At 40.2% G+C, this 23,783-nt stretch overlaps 1 protein-coding gene across 1 annotated transcript in view; it reads left to right on the forward strand.

The window, feature by feature from the left end:
* GK5 (glycerol kinase 5) overlaps window positions 1-23,783 on the forward strand; it is a 76,024-nt gene that overhangs the window by 14,947 nt on the left and 37,294 nt on the right. Inside the window, exon 4 of the mRNA XM_068975444.1 lies at window positions 21,366-21,459. Coding sequence (XP_068831545.1) covers window positions 21,366-21,459 — 94 coding nt within the window. The remainder of the gene's footprint in view (window positions 1-21,365; window positions 21,460-23,783) is intronic.

The following is a 23,783-nucleotide window of genomic DNA, read 5'->3' on the forward strand; positions in this document are numbered from 1 at the left end:
TCCAGCACTGCTCCCAACCGTGTACAAATAACCACTGTACCAGGGAGAAGTTGAGTTAGCTCAGATTTGAGGTTCCAGTCTCTTGGGCCTCAGCCATGCCTCTGGCCAAAGGAGAGACCACCATCACACTGGAGAGAAGAGGCACTAGCTCAGATTTACAGCTCTAACCCGTTTGCTTGTGGGCCTGCCCTAAGCCTGGGAGAGGCCCCAGCTCACATCTGGCTCCACTTCTAACCATTCCTATTCCAGTTCTATGTCCTGCTAAGGTGACAGCTTCCCATGCACCCCAGATGAAGACACAGTTACTGCTCATGTCAGGTCCAGGTCTCTCAACAAAACCTGGGTGCATGCAGATTGCACAGGGATGCTCCCTTACGAGGATGTGCCTTTAAGCCTGGGATAGGTGACTGTTTCACGTAACTTTATAGAAACAAAAAGTGAGAAGACAAATAAGTATACACCAGACAAAAGAATAACTTCCCCACACACAAAAGTACCCCTAGTGAAACAGAGATAGTAATTTACTAGATAAAGAGTTTAAAACAATAGTAATAAAAATGCTCACAAACTCAGGAAAAGAATAGAGGAACCCAGTGAGAACTTCAGCAAAGAACTAGAAAACATAAAAGCCAATCAGAGCTGAAGAATACAATAATTGAAATGAAAATTTCACTAGAAAGAATTGCCAGCAGATTAAGTAATACAGAAGATTGCATAAGCAACTTGGAAAATAAAATATTGGAAACCACCTAATCAGAACAACAAAAAGAAAAAACAATTTTTAAACGAAGCTTTAAGGGATCTGGTCAGACAGTAAAGCGTCTTGTCTGCAATGCAGGAGACTTGGGTTCGATCCCTGACTTGGGAAGGTCCGCTGGAGAAAGAAATGGCAGCCCACTCCAGTATTCTTGCCTGGAAAATCCCATGGATGGCGGAGCCTGATAGGAACCTACCAGCTTCCTCCATCCATGGGATTTTCCAGGCAAGAGTACTGGAGTGGGTTGCCATTTCCTTCTCCAGGGGATCTTCCCAACCCAGGGATTGAACCCAGGTCTTCCACATTGTAAGCAGACGCTTTACCATCTGAGCAACCAGGGAAGTCATTCTAAAACAAGTAGATATATTTACAGATTTATATATATATATATATAAACCTTATGGTAACTGCAGATCAAAGTTCTCCAATAGATACACAAAAACAAAGACAAAGGAACCCAAACATAATTTTTAAAAAGTATCAAACCAAAAGAGAAGATTAGAAAAAGAAGATAAGAACAAAGAACTACAAAACAACCAGAGGACATGTAACGAAATGGCAAAAGGTATGTGCCCATTAATTATCACTTCTAATTTAAATAGACTAAATACTCCAATCAAAAGACATAGGGTACCTGACTGGATGAAAAAACAAGATCCATGTATATGCAACCTAAACAAGATTTACTTCAGAGCTTAAGACACACACTGAGAGTGAAGAGATTAGAAAAAGATATTTCATGCAAGTGGAAATGGAAAGCTGGGGTAACAGTACTCATATCAGACAAAATAGACTTTAAAACAAAATATATATCAAGATATTATTTAGGGCATTAAATAATGATAAAGGGAGGATCGTCAATCTAAGAGGAGGATATAGACTTGTTAATATGTATACACCCAACACAGGAGCACCAAAATATATAAAGTAGATATTAATAGACATAAAGGGAGAAATTGACAGTAATAAAATAATAATAGAGAACTTGAATGCCACAGTCACATTAATGAATAGACCAGACAAAAAACCAATAAGGAAACAATGGGCTTAAATGACATATTAGGCCAGATGGACTTAATAAATATCTATAGAACATTCCATTCAAAAATAGGTCAGTACCCGTTCTCAAGGGCATATGAAACATTCTCCAGGATAGATCACATGCTAGGCCACAAGAAAAATCTCAGTAAATTTAAGAAGATTGAAATTAAGTCCAGCCTCTTTTCTGACCACAACAATAAGAAACTAGAAATCAATTGCATGAATAAAACTGGTAAAAATACAAACAAGTGGAGACTGAAAACACACTATTCAAAAGCCATTGGGTCAATAAAGAAAGAAGTTAAAAAATACCTTGGGATGAATGAAAAATGTAGAAATACAACCTTCTAAAATCTATAGGACACAGCAAAAATGATTCTAAGAGGGAAATTTATAGTGATAGAAGCCTCCCTCAAGAAACAAGAAAAATCTCAAATAAATAACCTAACTTTCCATCTAAAGCAACACAAAAAAGAAGAACAGAGCACAAAGTCAGTAGAAAGAAGCAAAGATCAGAGTGGAAATAGAATAGAGACCAAAAAAGAAAAAAATAGAAAAGATAAACCAAGAGCTGTAGTTTTTGAAAAGATAAACAAAATTGATGAACTTTAGCCAGACTTATAAATCGAGTGCTCGAATGTAAAGAAAATAAGAAATGAGAAAGAAATTACACCTAATATCACAGAAATATAAGAGAATACAGCAAACAGTAATATGCCAACAAACTGGATAACCTAGAGTAAGTAAATAAATTCCTAGAAACACAGTTTTCCAAGACTACATCAGGAATAAATAGAAAATCTGAATAGATTGTTTATTAGTATTGAATCAGCAAAGGACTCCCAACTAACAAAAGTCTGGGACTAGATGACTTCACGGGGCAATTCTGCCAAAATTTTAAGCAGAGTTAATATCTAGAGCCTTCTCAAACAGTTTCAAAAAATTAAAGAGGAGAGAACACTTCCCACCTCATCCTGTGAGGCCACCATTACCCTGATACCAAAATCAGATAAAGATACTATAAAAAAAATTACACGCCAATATCTCTGATAAAATAGATGCAAGAATCCACAACAAAATATGAGCAAACCAAATCAGCAATATATAAAAAAAATTATACATCATGATCAAGTAGTAGTTATTCTAGGAATGCAAAGGTGGTCTAATATCTGCAAATCAATTAACATGATTAACAAAATCAAGGATAAAAATCACATGATCATCTCAATAGATTCAGAATAAACATTTGGCAAAACTCAATATGCATTCATGATAAAAACTCTGAACAAAGCTGGTATAGAAGGAAGAAGCATCATGATAATAAAGGCCATGTGACGGGTCAGCACCTGGCATCATACTCAGTGGTGAAAAGCTGGAAGTGTTTCCTCTAAGATCAGGAACAGATGAGGATGCCTGCTCTTGCCATTTCTATTTAATATAGTATTGGAAGTCCTAACCACAGCAATCAGACAAGAAAAAGAAAGAAAAGGCATTTAAATTGGAAGGAAAGAAGTTAAACTACCACTGTTTGTAGATGATACAATACTATATGAAGGAAAATCTTGGACTCCACCAAAAAAAAACAAAACCTGTTTGAACTAATAAATGAATTCAGTAAAGTTTCAGAATACCACATTAATGTACAGAATTCTGTTGCATTTCTATACACTAATAAGAAAAGAATTCAATTTATAATCAAATCAAAAAGAATAAAATATCTAGGAATAAATTTAATGAAGGAAGTGAAAGACCTGTACTCTGAAACCTATAAGACATTGATGAAGGAAATTGAAGACAATATAAATAAATGGAAAAATATCTCATGTTTGTGAGTTAGAAGAATTAATACTATTAAAATACCCATACTACCCGAAACAGTCTACAGATCTAATGCAGTCCCTATCAAAATACCTATGACATTTTTCACAGAACTAAAACAAATAATCCTAAAATTTGTATGAAACCAAAAAAGACCCTGAATAGTAAAGCAGTCTTGAGCATAAAGAACAAAGTTGCAGGTCATGGTCTGTGACCTCAGACTATACTACAAGGTTAAAATAATCAAAGCAATGTGGTACCAGCACAAAAACAGACACATAGAATAAAGAGCCCAGAAATAAACCCATGCACACATGGTCAGTTAATCTATAGTAAAGGAGGCAAAAATATATAATTTTTTAAAAAAAGACTCTTCAATAAGTGCTATTGGAAAAACTAGACAGATACACATAAAAGAATGAAATTAGAACATTTTCTCACCCCATTTACAAAAATTAACTCAAAATGAATTAAAGACCTAAATGAAAGGCCTAAAATCATAAAACTGGAAGAAAACCTAGGCAGTTAACTCTTTGACACTGGTTAAGGCTTTGTTTCTTTGGTTCTGTTTCTTCAGGCGAGGGGGAAAAAAGGAAAAATAAACAAATGGGAGCTAATCAAACTCAAAAGCTTTGGCACAGTGAAGGAAACCATCACGAAACAAGGAACCCACCAAATGGGAGAAGATAGTTGCAAATGATAGTCTGGTAAGGGTTTAATATCCAAAATGTAAAAAGGAGTCATACAACACAATATATTTGCTGGTGGTTCAGATAGTAAAGAATCTGCCTGCAATGTGGGAGACCTGGGTTTGATCCCTGGCTTGGGAAGATCCCCTGGAGAAGGTAATGGCTAGCCACTCCAGTATATTCTTGCCTGGGGAATTCCATGGACTGTGTAGTCCATGGGGTCGTAAAGAGTCTGACACGACTGAGTTGTTTTCATTTCACTTCATATGCCACAATATGAAAAAAATAGCCAATCCAATATAAAAATGGGCAGAAAATCTTAACATTTTTCTAAAGAAGACATACAGATGGCAAACATACACATGAAAAGATGCTCAACATCACTTATCAGGGAAACGCAATTCAGAATCCCAAGATGTCACTTCACATGTATTAGAATGACTTATCAAAAAGATAAAAAGTAACAAATGTTGGCAATGCTGTGGAGAAAAGGGAACCGTTGTGTACTGTTGGTGAGAATGTAAATTGGTGCAGCCACTATGGAAATCAGGATGGAAATTCTTTAAAAATTAAGAACTAAAAAAAATATTAAGAACTACCGTATGATTCAGCAGACTTCCCAGATAGTACAGTGGTAAAGAGTCCACCTGCCAAGCAAGAGATGTGGGTTCAATCCCTGGAGAAATGTCCCCTGGAGAAGGAAATGGCAACCACTTCCAATATATTCTTGCTTAGGATTTCTTGTGGGTGGAGAAGCCTGGTGGGCTATAGTCCATGGGGTCACAAAGAGTAGGACACAGCTTAGTGATGGAACAACAATAGCGAATATGATTCAGCAGTCCCACTTCTGGGTATTTATCTAATGAAAACACTGATTTGAAAAGATAGTCACCTCAGTGCTTATGGCAGCATTATTTACAGTGGCCAAGACATGGAAGCACCCTAAATGTCCGCTAATAGATGTAAGGATAAATAAGTTATAATATATCAATCAACTTTGAATATTTATTGGAAGGACTAATTCCAAAGCTGGAGCGCCAGTCCTTTGGCCACCTGATGTGAAATGCTGACTCATTGGAAAAGATTCTGATGTTGAGAAAGATTGAAGGCAAAAGGAGAAGGGGGCAGCAGAGGATGAGATGGCTAGATAATACTGACTCAATAAACATGAATTTGTGCAAACTCCAGGAGAGAGTGGAGGACAGAGGAGCCTGGCATGCTGCAGTCCATGGGGTCGCAAAGAGGTGGACACAGCTTAGTGACTGAACAACAGCAAATATGCATAGAGAACTGTTCATGTAAAATTATACAATATTATGTATTATGCTTGGTGAAATAAGCTAGAGAAGGACAAGTACTGTGTTTTCACTTCCTATCCAGAACAAATGAATCAAATATGCAAACAAATGAACAAATGTAACAAGGTAGAAACAAGCTCACCAATACAGAGAATAAACTAGTGGTTACCAGAGGGGAGAGGTGGGAGGGGTCAGCCAAAATTAAGTGAAGGAGATTAAGAGTTACAAAATACCAGTTAAAAAATACCAAGTTACCGGGATGTTAAGTGCAGCACAGGGTATAGAGACTATATTTGATAATATCTTTCTATGGATTTTATTCTATAAAAATATTGAATTAATGTGTTATCTACCTGAAACTAATATAATATTGCAAGTCACATATACTTCAGGAAAAAATTGTTTAATTTAAAAATTTTTCCGGTATTACTGCTTTTGATATTTGGGAGGACATGACAGAAATTGTAGAGAATATAAGAGAAGGAATGAGCTAGGTGGTGATGAGGGTGAGTGGAAGGAAACACGATCAAGTGTTTGATTTGGGATGTGAATTTCCCCCAGACAGGTGGTGCATTTCCTCCAGATAGATACTCTTTCTTTCAGAGCATAATCTGTATTACAGGTTGATGCCTGCATCTGCAGTTGCCCCATACCCTCCTCCTCACCCCGACTCTCCACTTAGTGTCTTGGACACAGGTTAGTACATTAGTCAGAAGAAGGAGTAAGTGAATTCAAGTCTTCTGTGGGGATCAGTGTTTCTAACCAGTGGCACTATTGCCATTTTAGGCCAGATAAATCTTTGTTCTTGGGGGACATCTTGGGCATCGTAGGGTGTTTAGCAACCTCCCTGGCCTCTACCCATTAGATACCATTAGCACCCTGCTTCCTAAGTTTCCCAGCTAAAAATGTCCCTACACATTACCAAATGTGCCTGGGAGACAGAGAACTCCCAGTTGAGAACCGCTGATGTAGATGAAGTGTGGAGAATTACGTGTGTTCTCTGGTAGAGATTATATGGATAGAAGAGAAGAAGGCTGAGGATTTGTACAGTGAGTTTCTCCCCCCTTCTCAACCCCCAAACTGATTTTTAAATTTATTTTTGGACACACTGAGTGGCATGCAGGATATTAGTTCTAGGACCAGGGATCAAACCCAGGCCCCGTGCAGTGGAAATGTGGAGTCTTAACCCCTGGAACCCCAGGGAAGTCCCACTGACCCCCCAATTTAAAGGGAATCAGAATGTCAATGCTGGCAATTCAGGACCTAGGCAAACTGGCGAAGTAGATGGTGTGGAAGTGGGGGCAGGAGAGTGTTCCTAGGGATAGCTAATGGCAAGTGTCACGTTTAGTTGGATTTGGAAATTGGGTTATTGGCCATAGAGATTGCTTTCATCAGAACCTGCAAAGCAAGGTCGTTTGTGGCAGCAAGTTTACCCTAGTTGGAGGCAAAGATTTTATGCAGCAGTAGAACCATACTGCCTCACTTCTGGGGAAATAGAGTCAGATTCCAGGACAGTTCATTTCCCTTACTGGGGCTGCTGTTGTATTGTTTTCCTAAAGCAGTTAATTGTGGATTTTCTTCTTTGCTGTCTTTTTGTGAGGTATCTGTATTCTTTTATGAGTTTTGAAAACTTTGTGGGAACTGAAACACTGGATATTTTCCCCCAAAACCCAGACACATAAGGCTTCCTGCATTTTTGTTTTTGTTTTTGAAATATCATGATATATTTGTTTCAATAAAATTCAATCCTCATCTTTCATCTTACAAAATATTTTTTAATATAAATTTATTTATTTTAATTGGAGGCTAATTACTTTACAATATTCTATTGGTTTTGCTATACATCAACATGAATCCGCCACGGGTATACACGTGTTCCCCATCCTGAGCCCCCTCCCTCTGCCCTTCCCGTACCATCCCTCTGGGTCATCCCAGTGCACCAGCCCCAAGCATCCTGTATCACGCATCGAACCTGGACTGGCGATTCGTTTCATATATGATATTATACATCTTTCAATGCCATTCTCCCAAATCATCCCACCCTCTCCCTCTCCCACATCCTGCATCTTTTATAATTCCTTAAAATAATGGAGTTTTATTCTGTTCCCTGGTTCCCATGAGCCATGGTGACGTATAATGCTGGCAGGTTCTATACTTCCCCAACAAACAGCTGAGACACAACATAGCAATGGGCCCAGCCCTGAGCCAACAGGAAGTTCTCCTTCTTCTTTATTTTTGAGAGGAAAAAAAAGGCAGTTTTGACCCTGTGGAACCACCTGTTGTTCATTCCACTCAGAACCAGCGCCTCATCCTCTTCACAGCTCATTGTTTTCCCCCCTGTGTCCATAGTGCATTCCGTTGTGGCCATAGAAACATTGTTCTTCTTAGAATTGGTGTTAGGAAGTCTAAAACTTTGAACGTTCTTTTTATTTTTTTCCTCCTCATTTTTCCCCCCTTCAGATGCCAGGAAACTCATTTGTGATCATTTTATTTTTTTTCAGTCCTTGTCTTCTTCATATGCTTCAGGTTAAACATTTTTTCATTATATTTGATCAGTGTTTGTGGTTAGCCTGTTTTCTAAAACAACTGTAACTATCTCTTCCATTTTGATTGTTCGAAAAAAAAAAATCCTGAGTTGTTTTCTTTCTTCTGTCACTGTCTCTCAGAGAAGCTTCTACCAACTAACCTCGGACCAGGGTGTGTGCCAATTAGTAATATAAACAGGTGTGTGCCAATTAGTAATATAAACCATGAGTCGTTGCGTTGCAGTTCACTCAGTAACTGGCTCATTGAAAGTAAAGCATTTTGCTGACTACTGGGTTGAATATAAAGATGAATCAGAACAGCAGCACTCTAGGAATTTATACTCTGGTGATACAAGTATTGAAATTGCTCTGTGTTCCTCCAGAACCACATACATCTTTTACTGTGGCACTTGCTACTTATGTTAATGGTTCTCACTAATTATTTATGATACAAAATATATTTAGAGCCACAGAATAGTATACTGGGCAGTTCGTTTACAATATTGCCTTTTCTGCTTTCCCTCCATTTCTCCACAGATAGAGTGAAACCAAACCTAAGTCACTAAGTGAATGTTGAAACACGTGCTACAACCGCATCAGCTTGCTGATGTTTCTTGAACACTTTCCTAGCTGCAGGCAGGGGGAAGAGCAGGTGCAAAGCCCCTCCCCCTGCCTGCAGCTATCTTACCCAGGAAATTACCTTTCTTTTCACTTGGACCTCACCTCAAAGAGTATTTCTGAGGAATCTTCCTTGACTGTTTTATTAGGTTGGTGCAAATGTAATTATGGTTTTGGACTGTGAATTTTAAGTTATTATAACTAGGCTCAAACACATTAATCAAAATAGGAACCATCATAGTCAATACTTTTTTGCCAATGAGAAGTAAGTTTATTTATTCCTACAGCATAAAAAGCTGTGCTTCGGGATTCGATGAACTCTTGGAAAGCATTTTCTGCATCGTGCTGGTCATGGAAGTGTTTTTTCTGCAAAAAGTTATCGAGGTGCTTGAAGAAGTGGTAGTCGGTTGGCAAGAGATCAGGTGAATATGAAGGATGAATATTCAGATGAATATGAAGCCCAGTTTGTTCAACTTTTGAAGTGTTGGTTGTACAGTGTGCCATTGGTCCTTTCTGTTGGCCAATCTTGGCTGCAGTTGTTGTAGTTTTTGGTGCATCTCATTGATTTGTTGAACATACTTCACAGATATAATGGTTTCTCCAGGATGTGGAAAGCTGTAGTGGTTCATACGGGCAGAAGACCACCAGTGACTGTGACCTTTGTTTGGTGCAAGTTTGATTTGGCTATGGGAAGTTCTTTGGAGCTTCTTGGTCCAGCCACTGAGCTGGTCATAGCCAGTTGACATATACAATCCCCTTTGCATCACACATCATGATCCAATAGAGAAATAGTTCGTTGTTGTTGGATAGAATAAGAAAAGATGACACTTCAAAAGGATGATTTTTTTTTTCAGTCAGCTTACAGACCCACTTACTGAGCTTTTTCACCTTTCAAATTTGTTTCAAATGCTGAACAACCTTAGAAAGGTCGACATTGAGTTCTTCGGCAGCTTCTCATGTAGTTGTACAAGGCTCAGCTTCGAAGATTGCCCTCAGTTTGTCTGTTGTCAGCTTCCAATGGCCAGCCTCTGTGCTCTGCATCTTCAAGCCTCTCGTCTCCTTTGCAAAACTTCCTGAACCACCACTGCATGGTACATTCTTTAGCAGTTTCTGGGCCAAATGTGTTGTTGATGTTGTGAGTTGTCTCCACTGCTTTACAACCCATTTTGAACTCAAGAAAATCTCTAGAATTTCCTTTTTGTCTAACAGCATTTCATTAGTCTAAAATAAATATAAAATAAACAGAAAGTGATAAATCATTAGCAAAAAAATAAGTGAGAAATGCACATAAAAATGATATATAACATAACCACATTTATGTAGAATGTATTCCATATCAAATGGCAAAAACCACAGTTAACTTTTGCACCAACCTAATGCCTCCCTATAACTTGACTATTATATTTTCTTTATATTGTTCATCACTAAAAATTTTCATATCTAAAATCACTTCATACCTAAAAACTTTATTTACTTATTTACATTTTTAAAAAATTATATCTCTGTCATAAAAGAAGTTCCATGAGTGTTGGGACTTTTGTCTGTCATGTCCTGCCTGGGTCCCTCACACCTAGAACAGCACCTGGCATATGTAGTCTCTCAGGGCTTTCACTGAGATGAACCTGGAAAGGAAGGCAGGGCTCTGGACCAGAGAAGGCCATTGGCTATGGTAGAGAGTTTGCCCCTTATAAGCAGCGGGAAACTATCAAAAGCTGTTCGGCCGGAGAGTAATGTTACCAATTTTATATTTTGAAAGAATATTCTTTTTCTGACCTTTTTTTTTTTTTTTTTTTTTTTTTACTTTTTGGCCATTCTATGCAGCTCATAGGTTCCTAGTTCCCTGTCCAGGGATCAAATCCATGCCCTTGGCCGTGGAAACGCACAGTCCTAACCACTGGACCACCAGGGAATTTCCTAGAAAGAATACATTTTTTTTTTAAATTGCAAGATAATTGCTTAACAATGTTGTGTTGGTTTCTGCCATATAAAAATGAGAATCAGCCATAGTGTGTGTGTGTGTGTGTGTGTGTGTGTATGTATGTATCCCCTGTGTCTTGAGTGTCCCCCCCCACCCCTCTTGGTTGTCACAGAGCACCAGGCTGAGCTCCTTGTGTTATATAGCAACTTCCCAGTAACTATTTGTTTTAAACATGATAATGTATATATTTCAGTGCCACTCTCTCAAGTAGCAAGAACAGTGGATTCGAGGTCAGTAAGGCTGAGAATAAGAAGTCTCTTTGAAGGCTATTGCTTATTCAGGTCTTTGATCTCATATCAAAAAATCACCTCACCCCCAATTACTCTGTTCCTTTACCATGCCGGTGTTTTCAAAGCATATTCACTGTATGAAATTATGTGTTTTATTTATTAATTCATTTGTTTTTCAACCCTCACTAGAATGTAAGCTCCTGGGATTTAAGGGATCTCTTTGAGGACTTAGGATGAACCTTCCCTGCCCAAGTTTTTGGCAGTAGCAGCAGAAAGATACTGTTAGCTCAGGTGTGACACACCGGAGGGAGAGGAGTGGCAGGTCTGGTTAGACGTGTTGCATTTGAGACGGCGTGAGCAATGTGTGTTTTGTTTTAGCTGCACTGTGAGACATGCAGAACTTCCCCAACCAGGGATTGAACCTGTGCCCCCTGCATCGGAAGCATGGAGTCCTAACCAATGAACCACCAGGGAAGTCCAGTCTTGGGAGATAGGAAGAAGGCAGTTATTTATTTGTGAGGGGATAGAACTTAAGTGAGAGACTGGCCCTTGAGATGAGAATTGGGAGAGTCCATGAGTGTGGGTCAGATTTCCAAGAGAGCAGCTAGTTAAAAAGAGAAAGAGACTACAGATGTAGCCCTCAGCAAACACCAGCGTGTACCTGGCAGTCAATGGAAGAAAAATCTGCAGAGAAAACTCAAGAGACATGCTTAGAAAGGTAGGAGGAGAAACAGTGCAGTGGCACCATGGAAACTTAGGAAAGGGACTGTTCCAGGAAGGAGGAAGTGATCATCTGAAGCCAGTGTTGCAGAAAGGTCAAGGCAGATGACGGAAAAGGATCCTGTAAATCTGGGAATTAGAATACATTAGGGGGAATTTCCTGGTGGTCCAGTGATTAGGACTCTGCACTTTCACTGCTAAGGTTGTGGGTTTAATCCCTGGTTGCAGGTCAGGAAGCAACAGTTAGAACTGGACATGGAACAACAGACTGGTTCCAAATAGGAAAAGGAGTACGTCAAGGCTGTATAATGTCACCCTGCTTATTTAACTTATATGCAGAGTACATCATGAGAAACACTGGGCTGGGAGAAGCATAGGCTGGAATCAAGATTGCCGGGAAAAATATCAATAACCTCAGATATGCAGATGACACCACCCTTATGGCAGAAAGTGAAGAGGAACTAAAAAGCCCCTTGATGAAAGTGAAAGAGGAGAGTGAAAAAGTTGGCTTAAAGCTCAACATTCAGAAAACAAAGATCATGGCATCTGGTCCCATCACTTCATGGGAAATAGATGGGGAAACAGTGGAAACAGTGTCAGACTTTATGTTTTTGGGCTCCAAAATCACTGCAAATGGTGACTGCAGCCATGAAATTAAAAGACGCTTACTCCTTGGAAGGAAAGTTAGGACCAACCTAGTTCAGTTCAGTTCAGTCGCTCAGTTGTGTCCGATTCTTTGTGACCCCATGAATGACAGCATGCCAGGCCTCCCTGTCCATCACCAACTCCCAGAGTTCACCAACCTAGACAGCATATTAAAAAGCAGAGACATTACGTTGCCAACAAAGGTCCATCTAGTCAAGGCTATGGTTTTTCCAGTAGTCATGTATGGATATGAAAGTTGGACTATAAAGAAAGCTGAGTGCTGAAGAATTGATGCTTTTGAACTGTGGTATTGGAGAAGACTCTTGAGAGTCCCTTGGACTGCAAAGAGATCCGACCAGTCCATCCTAAAGGAGATCAGTCCTGAGTGTTCATTGGAAGGACTGATGTTGAAGCTGAAACTCCAGTACTTTGGCCACCTGATGCGAAGAGCTGACTCATTTGAAAAGACCCTGATGCTGGGAAAGATTGAGGGCAGGAGGAGAAGGGGACGACAGAGGATGAGATGGTTGAATGGCATCACCGACTCAATAGATATGGGTTTGAGTGGCCTCCTAGAGTTGGTTATGGACAGGGAGGCCTGGCCTGCTGTGGTGTATGGGGTTGCAAAGAGTCGGACATGACTGAGGGACTGAACTGAACTGGGGAACTAAGATCTCACAAGCCACACTGCCAAAAAAATAGAAAGGAATATATTGGTGGCCATGGTGAATATAATATTCATGAATGATTGGGAATCTAAACTGCATTCGAATTGTATGTAGTTGAGATAGTGGGAGGTGATGAGGAAACACCAAGGGCTTAGCTGGCTGGGGAGGCATCCTGCATCAGGAATTTTGGATTTGGTCAAAAATGGGGAGATTGAAGCGTATTTAGAGAAGACAGCTGAGGAATGTTTGTGAAATGAAGTAGTAGAAGAGGAAAGCATGGATACCGAGAGTCCAAATGGAGGTACCAGGCTTAGACTTGGAGAAAGAAAGCTTCTCCTCTGGACCAAGAGAGAGATCCATGAATGGCTGACGGTGTAGCTGGTGGAGCTGTGGGGAGTGGAGGAAGGTCCTTCCCAGTATCCTGACTTCCTTTGAGAAACAAGAAGCCAGTGGTGGCCTAGGGCTTGAGAAATCTGGTGAACATTTAGATGGGCCCTTGAGGGTGAATCAGAGAAGGCAATGGCACCCCACTCCAGTACTCTTGCCTGGAAAATCCCATGGAAAGAGGAGCCTGGTAGGCTGCAGTCCATGGGGTCGCTAGGAGTTGGACACGACTGAGCGACTTCACTTTGACTTTTCACTTTCATGCATTGGAGAAGGAAATGGCAACCCACTCCAGTGTTCTTGCCTGGAGAATCCCAGGGACGGAGGAGCCTAGTGGGCTGCCATCTATGGGGTCCCACAGAGTCGGACACGACTGAAGCGACTTAGCAGCAGTAGCAGTTAGCAGCTGAGGGTGAATGAGAGGAAACTGATTATCGATACGAGAAAGACTTTCATCAGTTTTTGTGACTCTGAGGAAGGAGATGAGTTTATATCTCATAAGTAGGGGCTGGTACCAATCAACAAGGCTATATGATTTTTTTCCAGCTTCTCTCAGCGGTTCTGACATTGAAAGTGAACCCAGAATAAAGAGTGATCTCAGGTTAGGTATTGAAAAGGTAGGTAGGTAACTTGAAAGTCCAGGGGTAGAGAGTGACATCACCACAATAGTGGAGTGGGAAGCTGTAGAGATTGGTCCCTCCACCACAGCAACTGCTGATTGGGAAAGATTGGAACAAGCTCTTTCACAACTCTGCAACCTGACTCTTCCTGATATTAACTTGCAGACTGCTGGGATGAAGGTGGAGACCCCTGTCCTTGGGGAAGAGACAGCATGTGCCACCAGCTCCATTCTTCAGCCCTACTGCCTTCAGGACTGAGGGCAGGTGCCAGGGCAGGTCATGGGAATCTTGTCCCACAAAGATTTGGGGCTCCTAGTTGCTGTAGTGATAAAGAACCTGCCTGCCAGTGCAGGAGACATAAGAGACACAGTTTCGATCCCTGGGTCAGGAAAATCCCCTGGAGGAGGGCTTGGCAACCCTCTCCAGTATTCTTGCCTGGAAAAATCCCATGGGCAGAGGAGCCTGGTGGGCTACAGTCCACAGGGTCACAAAGAGTCGGACGTGACTGAAGAGACTTAGCATGTCACACATGCAGAACCTATTGAATAGAGTGAAGTAAATCAGAAAGAGAAAAACAAATATCATATATTTTTATGATTAAAAATTAAATTAATTAAAAACTAATGCCTACCCATGGAGTTTAGAAAACTGGTACTGATGAACCTACTTGCAGGGCAGGAATAGAGACACAGATGTAGAGAACAGCTGTGTGGACACAGTGGGGGAAGAAGGTGGGACAAATTGAGAGTAGCGCTGGCGCATATGCATACTGTCATGTGTGAAATAGCTAGTGGGAAGCTGCTGGATAGCACAGGGAGCTCAGATCAGTGCTTTGTGACAACCTAGAGGGGTGGGATGGGGGGGCTAGATGGGAGGGAGGCTCTAGAGAGAGGAGGTACGTGTATACTTACAGCTCATTCACATTGTTGTATAGCAGAAACCAACACAACGTTGTAAACCAATTATCCTCCAATTAAAACTGAACTTCAAAAAATCAGGCCTATATACTCTGGTGGATTTTGCAATGCCCTGCAGAACTGGCACAGATGCCTACCTAGGCTCTGGCGCTCTCGGCCACAGTGGCTTCCTTTGGCACATCTCTTGGAAGATTTTAAAGGGCCAGTACCTCTTTTGGGATTTGGGGGCCTCACATTTTAGAAACTGTGTGTCAGATCACTAGCTGATCACACAGGAAAGATAACAGAAGCTTCAGAAACATCAGTGACCACAGATAGCAAGGAATACTCAGGGTGCAAAACCAGTGTGGAAAAGTCACAAACTGATAGCTGCAGCTCTCGGTTAAGAAAGAATTGGCAATAACCGAGGAGTGGCAAGAACAGATTCCTAGAGCTACCACATTTATTTTCAAAAGAATGAAAATTTAAAGTATCTCACGGAGGGACCTCCCTGGTGGTCCGGTAGTTAAGAATCTGCCTGCCAAAGCAGGGGACGTGGATTCTATCTCTGGTTGGGGAGTTAAGATCCCACATGCCTCGGGGCAACTAAGCTCTAGTGCCACAACTACTGAGCCCACGTGCGGCAAGGAAAGATCTGTATGATGCAGTGAAGACCCCACATGCTGCAACTAAGACCAACACAGCCAAATAAACACATACATAACTAAATAAACTTAAAAAATATAAAAGAGAAGAATCTCACTGACCTAAGTTAAAAACTAGTTGATATAAGCAATGTTGGATAGATTTATCTTTTACAAATTGAAATTATATATGAAGGTATAAAATTATATGTTACAAACAGTATAAAACCATACAGTTCAGAATTCATGCCTTTTCTTAAAACCACTTTCAACTCCCTTACTTGCTCTGCCTTTCCTGTAAACAGCTCCTCTGTATTCAGCCTCACAAGTTATTAAAGCAAGATGTGTTTTTATATATTAAACTAACAAAAAAATCAGTGTGGGTGAGATTATGGCAAGTTTGTTTCACTCATGCATTGCTGTCATATTCTACAATATATTCATGCTTCACTTCAGTTCAGTTCACTTCAGTCGCTCAGTCGTGTCCAACTCTTTGCAACCCCATGAATCGCAGCACGCCAGGCCTCCCTGTCCATCACCAACTCCCGGAGTTCACCCAGACTCATATCCATCGAGTCAGTGATGCCATCCAGCCATCTCATCCTCTGTCATCCCCTTCTCCTCCTGCCCCCAATCCCTCCCAGCATCAGAGTCTTTTCCAGTGAGTCAACTCTTCACATGAGGTGGCTAAAGTATTGGAGTTTGAACTTTAGCATCAGTCCTTCCAAAGAACATCCAGGACTGATTTCCTTTAGAATGGACTGGTTGGATCTCCTTGCAGTCCAAGGGACTCTCAAGCGTCTTCTCCAACACCACAGTTCAAAAGCATCAATACTTCAGTGCTCAGCCTTCTTCACAGTCCAACTTTCACATCCATACATGACCACTGGAAAAATCATAGCCTTGACTAGACGGACCTTTGTTGGCAGAGTAATGTCTCTGCTTTTGAATATGCCATCTAGGTTGGTCATAACTTTCCGTTTTTTTTTTTAATTTTTATTTTTACTTTATTTTACTTTACAGTACTGTATTGGTTTTGCCATACATTGACATGAGTCTGCCACGGGTATACATGAGTTCCCAATCATGAACCCCCATCCCACCTCCCACCCCATATCATCTCTCTGGATCATCCCCGTGCCATAACTTTCCTTCCAAGGAGTAAGCGTCTTTTAATTTCATGGCTGCAATCATCATCTGCAGTTATTTTGGAGCCCCCCAAAGTAAAGTCTGACACTGTTTCCCCATCTATTTGCCATGAAGTGATGGGACCGGATGCCATGATCTTTGTTTTCTGAATGTTGAGCTTTAAGCCAACTTTTTCACTCTCCTCTTTCACTTTTCTCAAGAGGCTTTTTAGTTCCTCTTCACTTTCTGCCATAAGGGTGGTGTCATTGGCGTATCTGAGGTTATTGATATTTCTCCTGGCAATCTTGATTCCAGCCTGTACTGCTTCCAGCCCAGCGTTTCTCATGATGTACTCTGCATAGAAGTTAAATAAGCAGGGTGACAATACGCAGCCTTGACGTACTCCTTTTCCTATTTAGAACCAGTCTGTTGTTCCATGTCCAGTTCTAACTGTTGCTTCCTGACCTGCATATAGGTTTCTCAAGAGGCAGGTCAAGTGGTGTGGTATTCCCATCTCTTTCAGAATTTTCCACAGTTTTTTGTGATCCACACAGTCAAAGGCTTTGGCATAGTCAATAAAGCATATTCATGCTTGCTTTGTATCAAATTGACACGTCCAGATACTTATCAAGGAAAACTGATGCTCTACACTCCTCCATGCACCACCTGGTAGGGACACCCTAACTGAGAAGGCATTTGACTGTGTGGCATCAAAAGTTATTAGAACAATCACTATGCAGTACTGGTTACAAGATCAAATATAGCAAGTTTTGCCACATTTAAGGAGCTGGAAAATTGTCTTACTCTTTGATTCAGTAATCTCACACATAAATGTGGGAGAGAGTTGGGGGAATAGCCCAATAAAAGCAACAATAGTGCCTTGGCAGTCACTTTTCGAAATAGGGTCATTGCAAATGTAGTTATTTAATTAGGATGAGGTCATAATACAGTAGGGTGAACTCTTCATCAGATGTGACCAATTTCCTCATGAGATGCAGACACAGGGACACCACCATGTGAAGAAGGAGGATAGGAGTGATGTGGCTTTGAGCCAGGGGACGTCAGAGATTGCTGCAAATCTCCAGATCCCTGGGTTGGGAAGGTCCCCTGGAGAAGGGAGTGGCAACCCACTCCAGTATTCTGGCCTGGAAAATTCCATGGACAGAGGATTCTGGTGGGCTGCAGTCCATGGGGTCGGAAAGAGTCGACTGTGATTGAGTGACTATTGCACACTACCGGAAACTCGGGGTAGATGAGGGCAGACTCTCTTACGGCTTCCAGAGGGAGCATGGCCCTACTAACACCGTAACTTTGGACTTCTAGCCTGCAGAACTGGGAGATGATAAATTGCTATTCTTTTAGCCACCCTGTTTGTGATACTTTGTTATGGCAATCCATAGAAACTAGGGAGCCATGACCAGGCAATGGGGAAAGAAGAGTCTTTTCAACAAGGGTACTGAGAAAACTGGACATCCGCATGCGAAAGAATGAAGTGAGACCCTTACCATATACCAAATATAAAAATTAAGTCAGGGGACTTCCCTGGTGGCCCTGTGGTTGGGACTTGGCACTCCCACTCTGGGGGGCACAAATTCAGTGTCTGGTTGGGAACTAGAATCCTGTATGCCATGCAGCCAAAAAATTTTAAAAAATAAAAATTCAGTAAAGAAAAGGAAACTAAAAATGGATCAATAAATACATTTAAAATACAAATCTATAAAACTCTTACAAGAAAATGTAGAGGAAATCTTCATCACTGTGGATTTATTATGATTTCTTAAATGACTTCAAAAGTACAGCTAACAAATGAAAAAAATAGATAAGTTGAACTTTAAAAACTTTTTTAAAGTTGAAAATTAAAAACTTTCATGCATCAAAGAATGCCATTAAAATGTTTTTATCTGTTTATGATGAGTAATTAAAAAAAATTTTTCTTAACTATTAGAATTCTCCAAAATAGAAACGGAATTACCTTAATTTAATCCAGAATAATAAGAAATAAAGTTGTCTTGAAATTATTTTGGCATAGTGTATAATTTGCGATTTTCAAATGTGTCTGAAAAGTTTATAGCCATTGATATCTTAAATTTGATTTCTGAAAACTGACTGAAACACGTAATATGAAAGGTGTGTGTCTTGCTGTGCTTGGCTTCTAATTTCATTTAAGATTGAGGACTAAAACAAACGGAGAATCACTTTTCTGACTGGTAGTAGTAATAATGGTGACCATTTGGATCATTCAAGGAAAAAGAAGTACTCTGTTCATGATGTAGGTGAATGCTGTGATCCCATTAATAAAAGTGAAAACCAGAAAGAAAAGAAAAAAGGACACTTTGAGTGAAAACTCACAAAATGGTAGAAAATATTGCAAGTTGTATATTTGATAAAGGATTAATATCCAGAATATATAAATAACTCCTATAGCTCAACCATACCACCAAAACCTAGATCCAGTTATGAATTTACAAATGGTTAAAGATTTGAATAATATTCAAATGGTCAATAAGAACATGAAAAATTCTTGTTGAGGAAATGCAAATCAAAACCACAATGAGGTACCACTTCACACCCCGCAGGATGGCTATAAGTTTTTAAATGTAAAATAACAAGTGTTGGTAAGGATATGGAAAAATGGGAACTCTTATATAGTGGTTGTTGAAATGTCAAATGGTGCAGCCATTGTGGAAAACTGGCAGTTCCTCAGAAACTAAACATAGAATTACCATATGACGCAGCAATTCTAATCCTCGATATGTACACAAGGAATTGAAAGCAGGGACTCAAACAGATACCTTACAGCAGTGTTTATAGCAGCATTATTCACAGTAGCAAGAAGGTGGAAACACCCCAGGTGTTTGGAGATAGTGGCTATGTTAACATTAATGCCACACTGTATTGTGCACTTAAAAATGGTTAAAATAGTAAACTTTATGTTATATATATTTTACCACAATTTAAAAAAGAATTGATAGAGATCATGTGAAGGCAAGTTGTTAAACTGATTTGTTCTTGTTCAGCCGCTAAGTTGTGTCTGACTCTTTTCTGTCCAACTCTTTGTAACTCTTGTAGCCACCAGGCCCCTCTGTCCATGGAATTTTCCAGGCAAGAATATTGGAGTGGGTTGCCATTTGCTCCTCTAGGGATCTTCCCGGCCCAGGGATCGAACCACATCTCCTGTGTCTCCTGCATTGGCAGGTGGATTCTTTACCCCTGAGCCACGTGGGAAGCCCCCAGTAAAGTGGAAGAACATGTAAATAAGCCCAGTAGGAAAGTAAACCTAGGTGGGGTTCTCAGGAAGAAAAGGGAATGTTTGAGGGATTAAAGGAAGGGAAGGTATTTAGGGAGACTGAGAGAACTGAAATAATATTGGGTTGACCAAAAAGTTCATTCAGGTTTTTCCATAAGATGGTACAGAAAAACCCAAACAAACATTTTGGCCAATCCAGTAGCAAGACATGCCTACTGATATATTACAAAGTTAAGTTTTTTTGGGGGGTGGTAGTTAATTTGCCTTATTTATTTATTTTTTTAACAAGTTGGAATTGGAATATATGTAATGTTTTTAATCCTGATTTTTTTTCCTTTAATATTTTACTGTGAGAATTTTCCTCTCATTAAGCAATTTTGTATTTTCAGTTGAAGTATACTTGATTTACAATGTTTCAGGTTTATAACAAAGTGATAGAATACCAGTGGTAGAATGTTTCCAGGTGGTAAAGTTGAGGATGTGACCCTGGGTGAGGACTGCTAAAGAAGCATTGGAAATGACAGTCTTGGGAATTGAACGTGGTCTGGTGGCCCAGATGGTAAAGAGTTTGCCTGCAATGCGGGAGACCTGGGTTCAATCCCTGGGGTGGGAAGATCCCTTGGAGAAGCAAATTGCAACCCACTCCAGTGTTCTTGCCTGGAGAATTCCATGGACAGAGGAGCCTGCTGGGCTACAGTCCATGGGGTTGCAAAGAGTTGGACATGACTGAGGGACTAACATTTTCACTTTTCACTTTCACAGTCACACAGGGGTAATGTTTCCTCCTGGAGGAAAGACAGCAGGCCAGCCAGGGCTGGATGCTGGAGCTGAGTGGATAACAGTGATTGATTTGCAGGAGCCTCAAAGGAAAAAGTATTTATTTCTACTATATTTCTTAGGGTTATACTTTCATTGTAGTGTTGACCCAGTTTGTTGAATTTATTTATTTATTTTTTTGGACAAATTTTGGGAAACCGAGTAGGTTGCCAGTGGGTAACCAGTCCTAAAGTTGAGAAGCATAAAATAGGATAAGGCTACATTTCAGCACTCCTGTAGGTACAGTTTTTATCTGATTGTGTATTATCAAGATAAGTACAGTGAAAGGAAAAAGCATTGGCTTCTTTATTTTGCTTTTAAAGTTGTATCAGCATCTTTAAAGATGTTTCATCAATTTTGCTTTGTTTTTGGAAGTGCCCGCGTTGTCATGCTTCAAAAAGGATAGCTTTTTGGATAGAATCTGATTGAACATTTTATGCTATGTATCACATAATTGTTACAGAGTGTGCTCAATTTGTCAAATCAAAAAGAAGAGACATTTACAGAGCCTCGCCTAATTAAATCATTTGTTGAAACTACAGTTTGGCCTCTAAATTTGTTTTCTCTTGTGGCGGCAGCTCTTTTATATAGTATAGTCACTGATTTATAATGAGTCTCAAAATACTGTTTCCATCTTGCTTAGGAAAACGGGAAAGCATTTCCACAACTTCATTAGTTGGCAAGACCTAAGAGCTACTGAACTTGTAAAATCTTGGAATAGTTCTCTTTTAATGAAGGTAATCTTTTTCTTATGTTCTGTGATTTGGATGTTACTGTTTTTCCTGTATATATTCTTTAGCTGTATGCTGAATTATATAATCTACTGATGATGTTTTAGGACATTAAGAAGAGAATACACACTGCATACTCCACATACTAGTGAAATTTAATAGGAGTCACCCTGAAGTATGTGTGGTGGGTTGAAGTACTTAACAGCTACTCTTCATGAAGTCCTGAGGAGGTTTGGGGTGGGCCAGAGGTTCATAAGTTACTGAGAATTCATTTTGATTCCTGGAGAAATAGAAAAAATACCGACTATGTCCAGAATAGGTACAGACCATGTCCAGATTTTATCATCTGGACATAGTTATAAAAGTGGAGAATGGATATTGAGGTAGATAACTAGCTGACTGCCTGACTGCCACAATCTTTCAGCATGATGCCTGGCACGTGGAAAGGCAGTGACAAGGCTGGTGACGACAGGGGCAGCAGTTGCAATATATCACTCAGAAGTGTGAGATTACTGAGTCAAAGAGGAAGGCAGTTTTCCAGCTCCTCAAATGTGGTGATACCAGGAATATTTGGTCTTATAATCAAGACCAAATATTATTACATTATATTATACTACATATTAATTATAAGACTAGCTATGCAATACTGATTATTTTAATGCTTCTAATACCACACAGTTAAATGCTTTCTCAGCTAGGTTGCCCCTCCTAGGTAACGGATAGGGGAGTGTCTGGAACATCAGGTTTCCTTGATAAGTGTTTGAAGACATTAATTTTATATGAAAAGCAAGTCCAAATATTGGGTCGGCCAAAAAGTTTGTTTGGCTTTTTCATAACATCATGTGGGAAAACCAAACCAACTTTTTGGCCAATCCAACATATTATTAATATGACAGTAATACATGAATGAAGCATATCTGCCATAATCTCACCCACACTGATTTTTTTGGTTAGTTTAATATATAAAAATGTATTTTCCCTTAATAGCTTGTGAAGCTGAATATCAGAGATGCTGTTTACAGAAAGACAGAGCAAGGGTGTTGAAAGGGGTTATGAGGAAATGTTGTGAACTTTGGTGTACTTTAAAATTGTACTGTTTATAATGTGCAGTGTTATAGTTTAACAATAATTTTAGTTTTTAATCAGTCAATTCATTAGACATTCCATTCCTTAAGATGGCTTCCCTTGTGGCTCAGACGGTTAAGTGTCTGCCTACAATGCAGGAGACCAGAGTTCGATCCCTGGGTCGGGAAGTTCCCCTGGAGAAGGAAATGGCAAGCCACTCCAGTATTCTTGCCTGAAAAATCCCATGGACGGAGGAGCCTGGTAGGCTACAGTCCATGGAGTCACAGAGTCAGACACGACTAAGCAACTTCACTTCACTTCTTCACTTTACTTAAGTTGGTCACTAAAGTGTTTAAAATGTTTGTGCCTTTGAAAATAAATTGTGAAAACATTTATTTCTGTAGAATAAGCCCCAAATCTCAAGTCGTGACATAAAATTGGCATCAGGCACAAAACTGAACATTTAAAGGACTTTGGCTACTTGATACTGAACATGTCTATGAAGTACCTTTGGGCCTCTCCTAGCAGGGAAATGCATACAAACAGATTCTTAAGAGTTCAGCACACAAAATTGCAGAGCTGGTCCTGCTGAAGGAACCCTACCCTGTAACTGTCCTTTTCCAGATGCTTGTGGTGACAGCAGTGATGGAGGTTCTTGGAAATGTTTAGGAAGGATGCGCCAGAGTTGGCACCGAGGTCGTGAGTTTAGCCACCACTGCCCCCAGGCAGAGTGATGGAAAAATTGAGGCACGGTGGCCATCTCCTGGCACCATGTCTCCTCCACGCACCCAGGCTTCTTCTCACTGTTGTCCTGATTCGTGCCTAATGGCTGCTAAGGTTCTTCTTTGCTTTTAGCCTAACTTCTTATCATAGTTTGACCCTGACCTCTTTCCAGACCCCGCTCTCCCTGAAGCTGCTAAGTAAGGGTTAGGCTCTAGCTTTGCCAGCCCTCAAGCCCTTTCTCACCCTAAAGCCCTCATACCTGCAAGGGACCCCTCCAGCATCATGGCTGGACTCTTCTCATCCTTCAGGGCCCGGCTCACCATCCCCTCCTCTGTGGGAGCCCTTCTCTGCCATCTTATTTATAGCAGCATCTCTGCCTCCAATCCAGTCTTTATTACTGTCCTTTCTTTCACAATAGTCATCAAACTTCAAAGATCTAACACACATTTCTTAATTGAAGTTTTAGTTGAGACAATTGTAGACTCACATGCAGTTGTAAGAAATAATACAGAGATCCCTTATATGTTTTACAGTTTCTCTCA

This window comes from Capricornis sumatraensis, chromosome 1 (assembly GCF_032405125.1).
Source record: "Capricornis sumatraensis isolate serow.1 chromosome 1, serow.2, whole genome shotgun sequence".
Classification (NCBI taxonomy): Eukaryota; Metazoa; Chordata; class Mammalia; order Artiodactyla; family Bovidae; genus Capricornis; species Capricornis sumatraensis.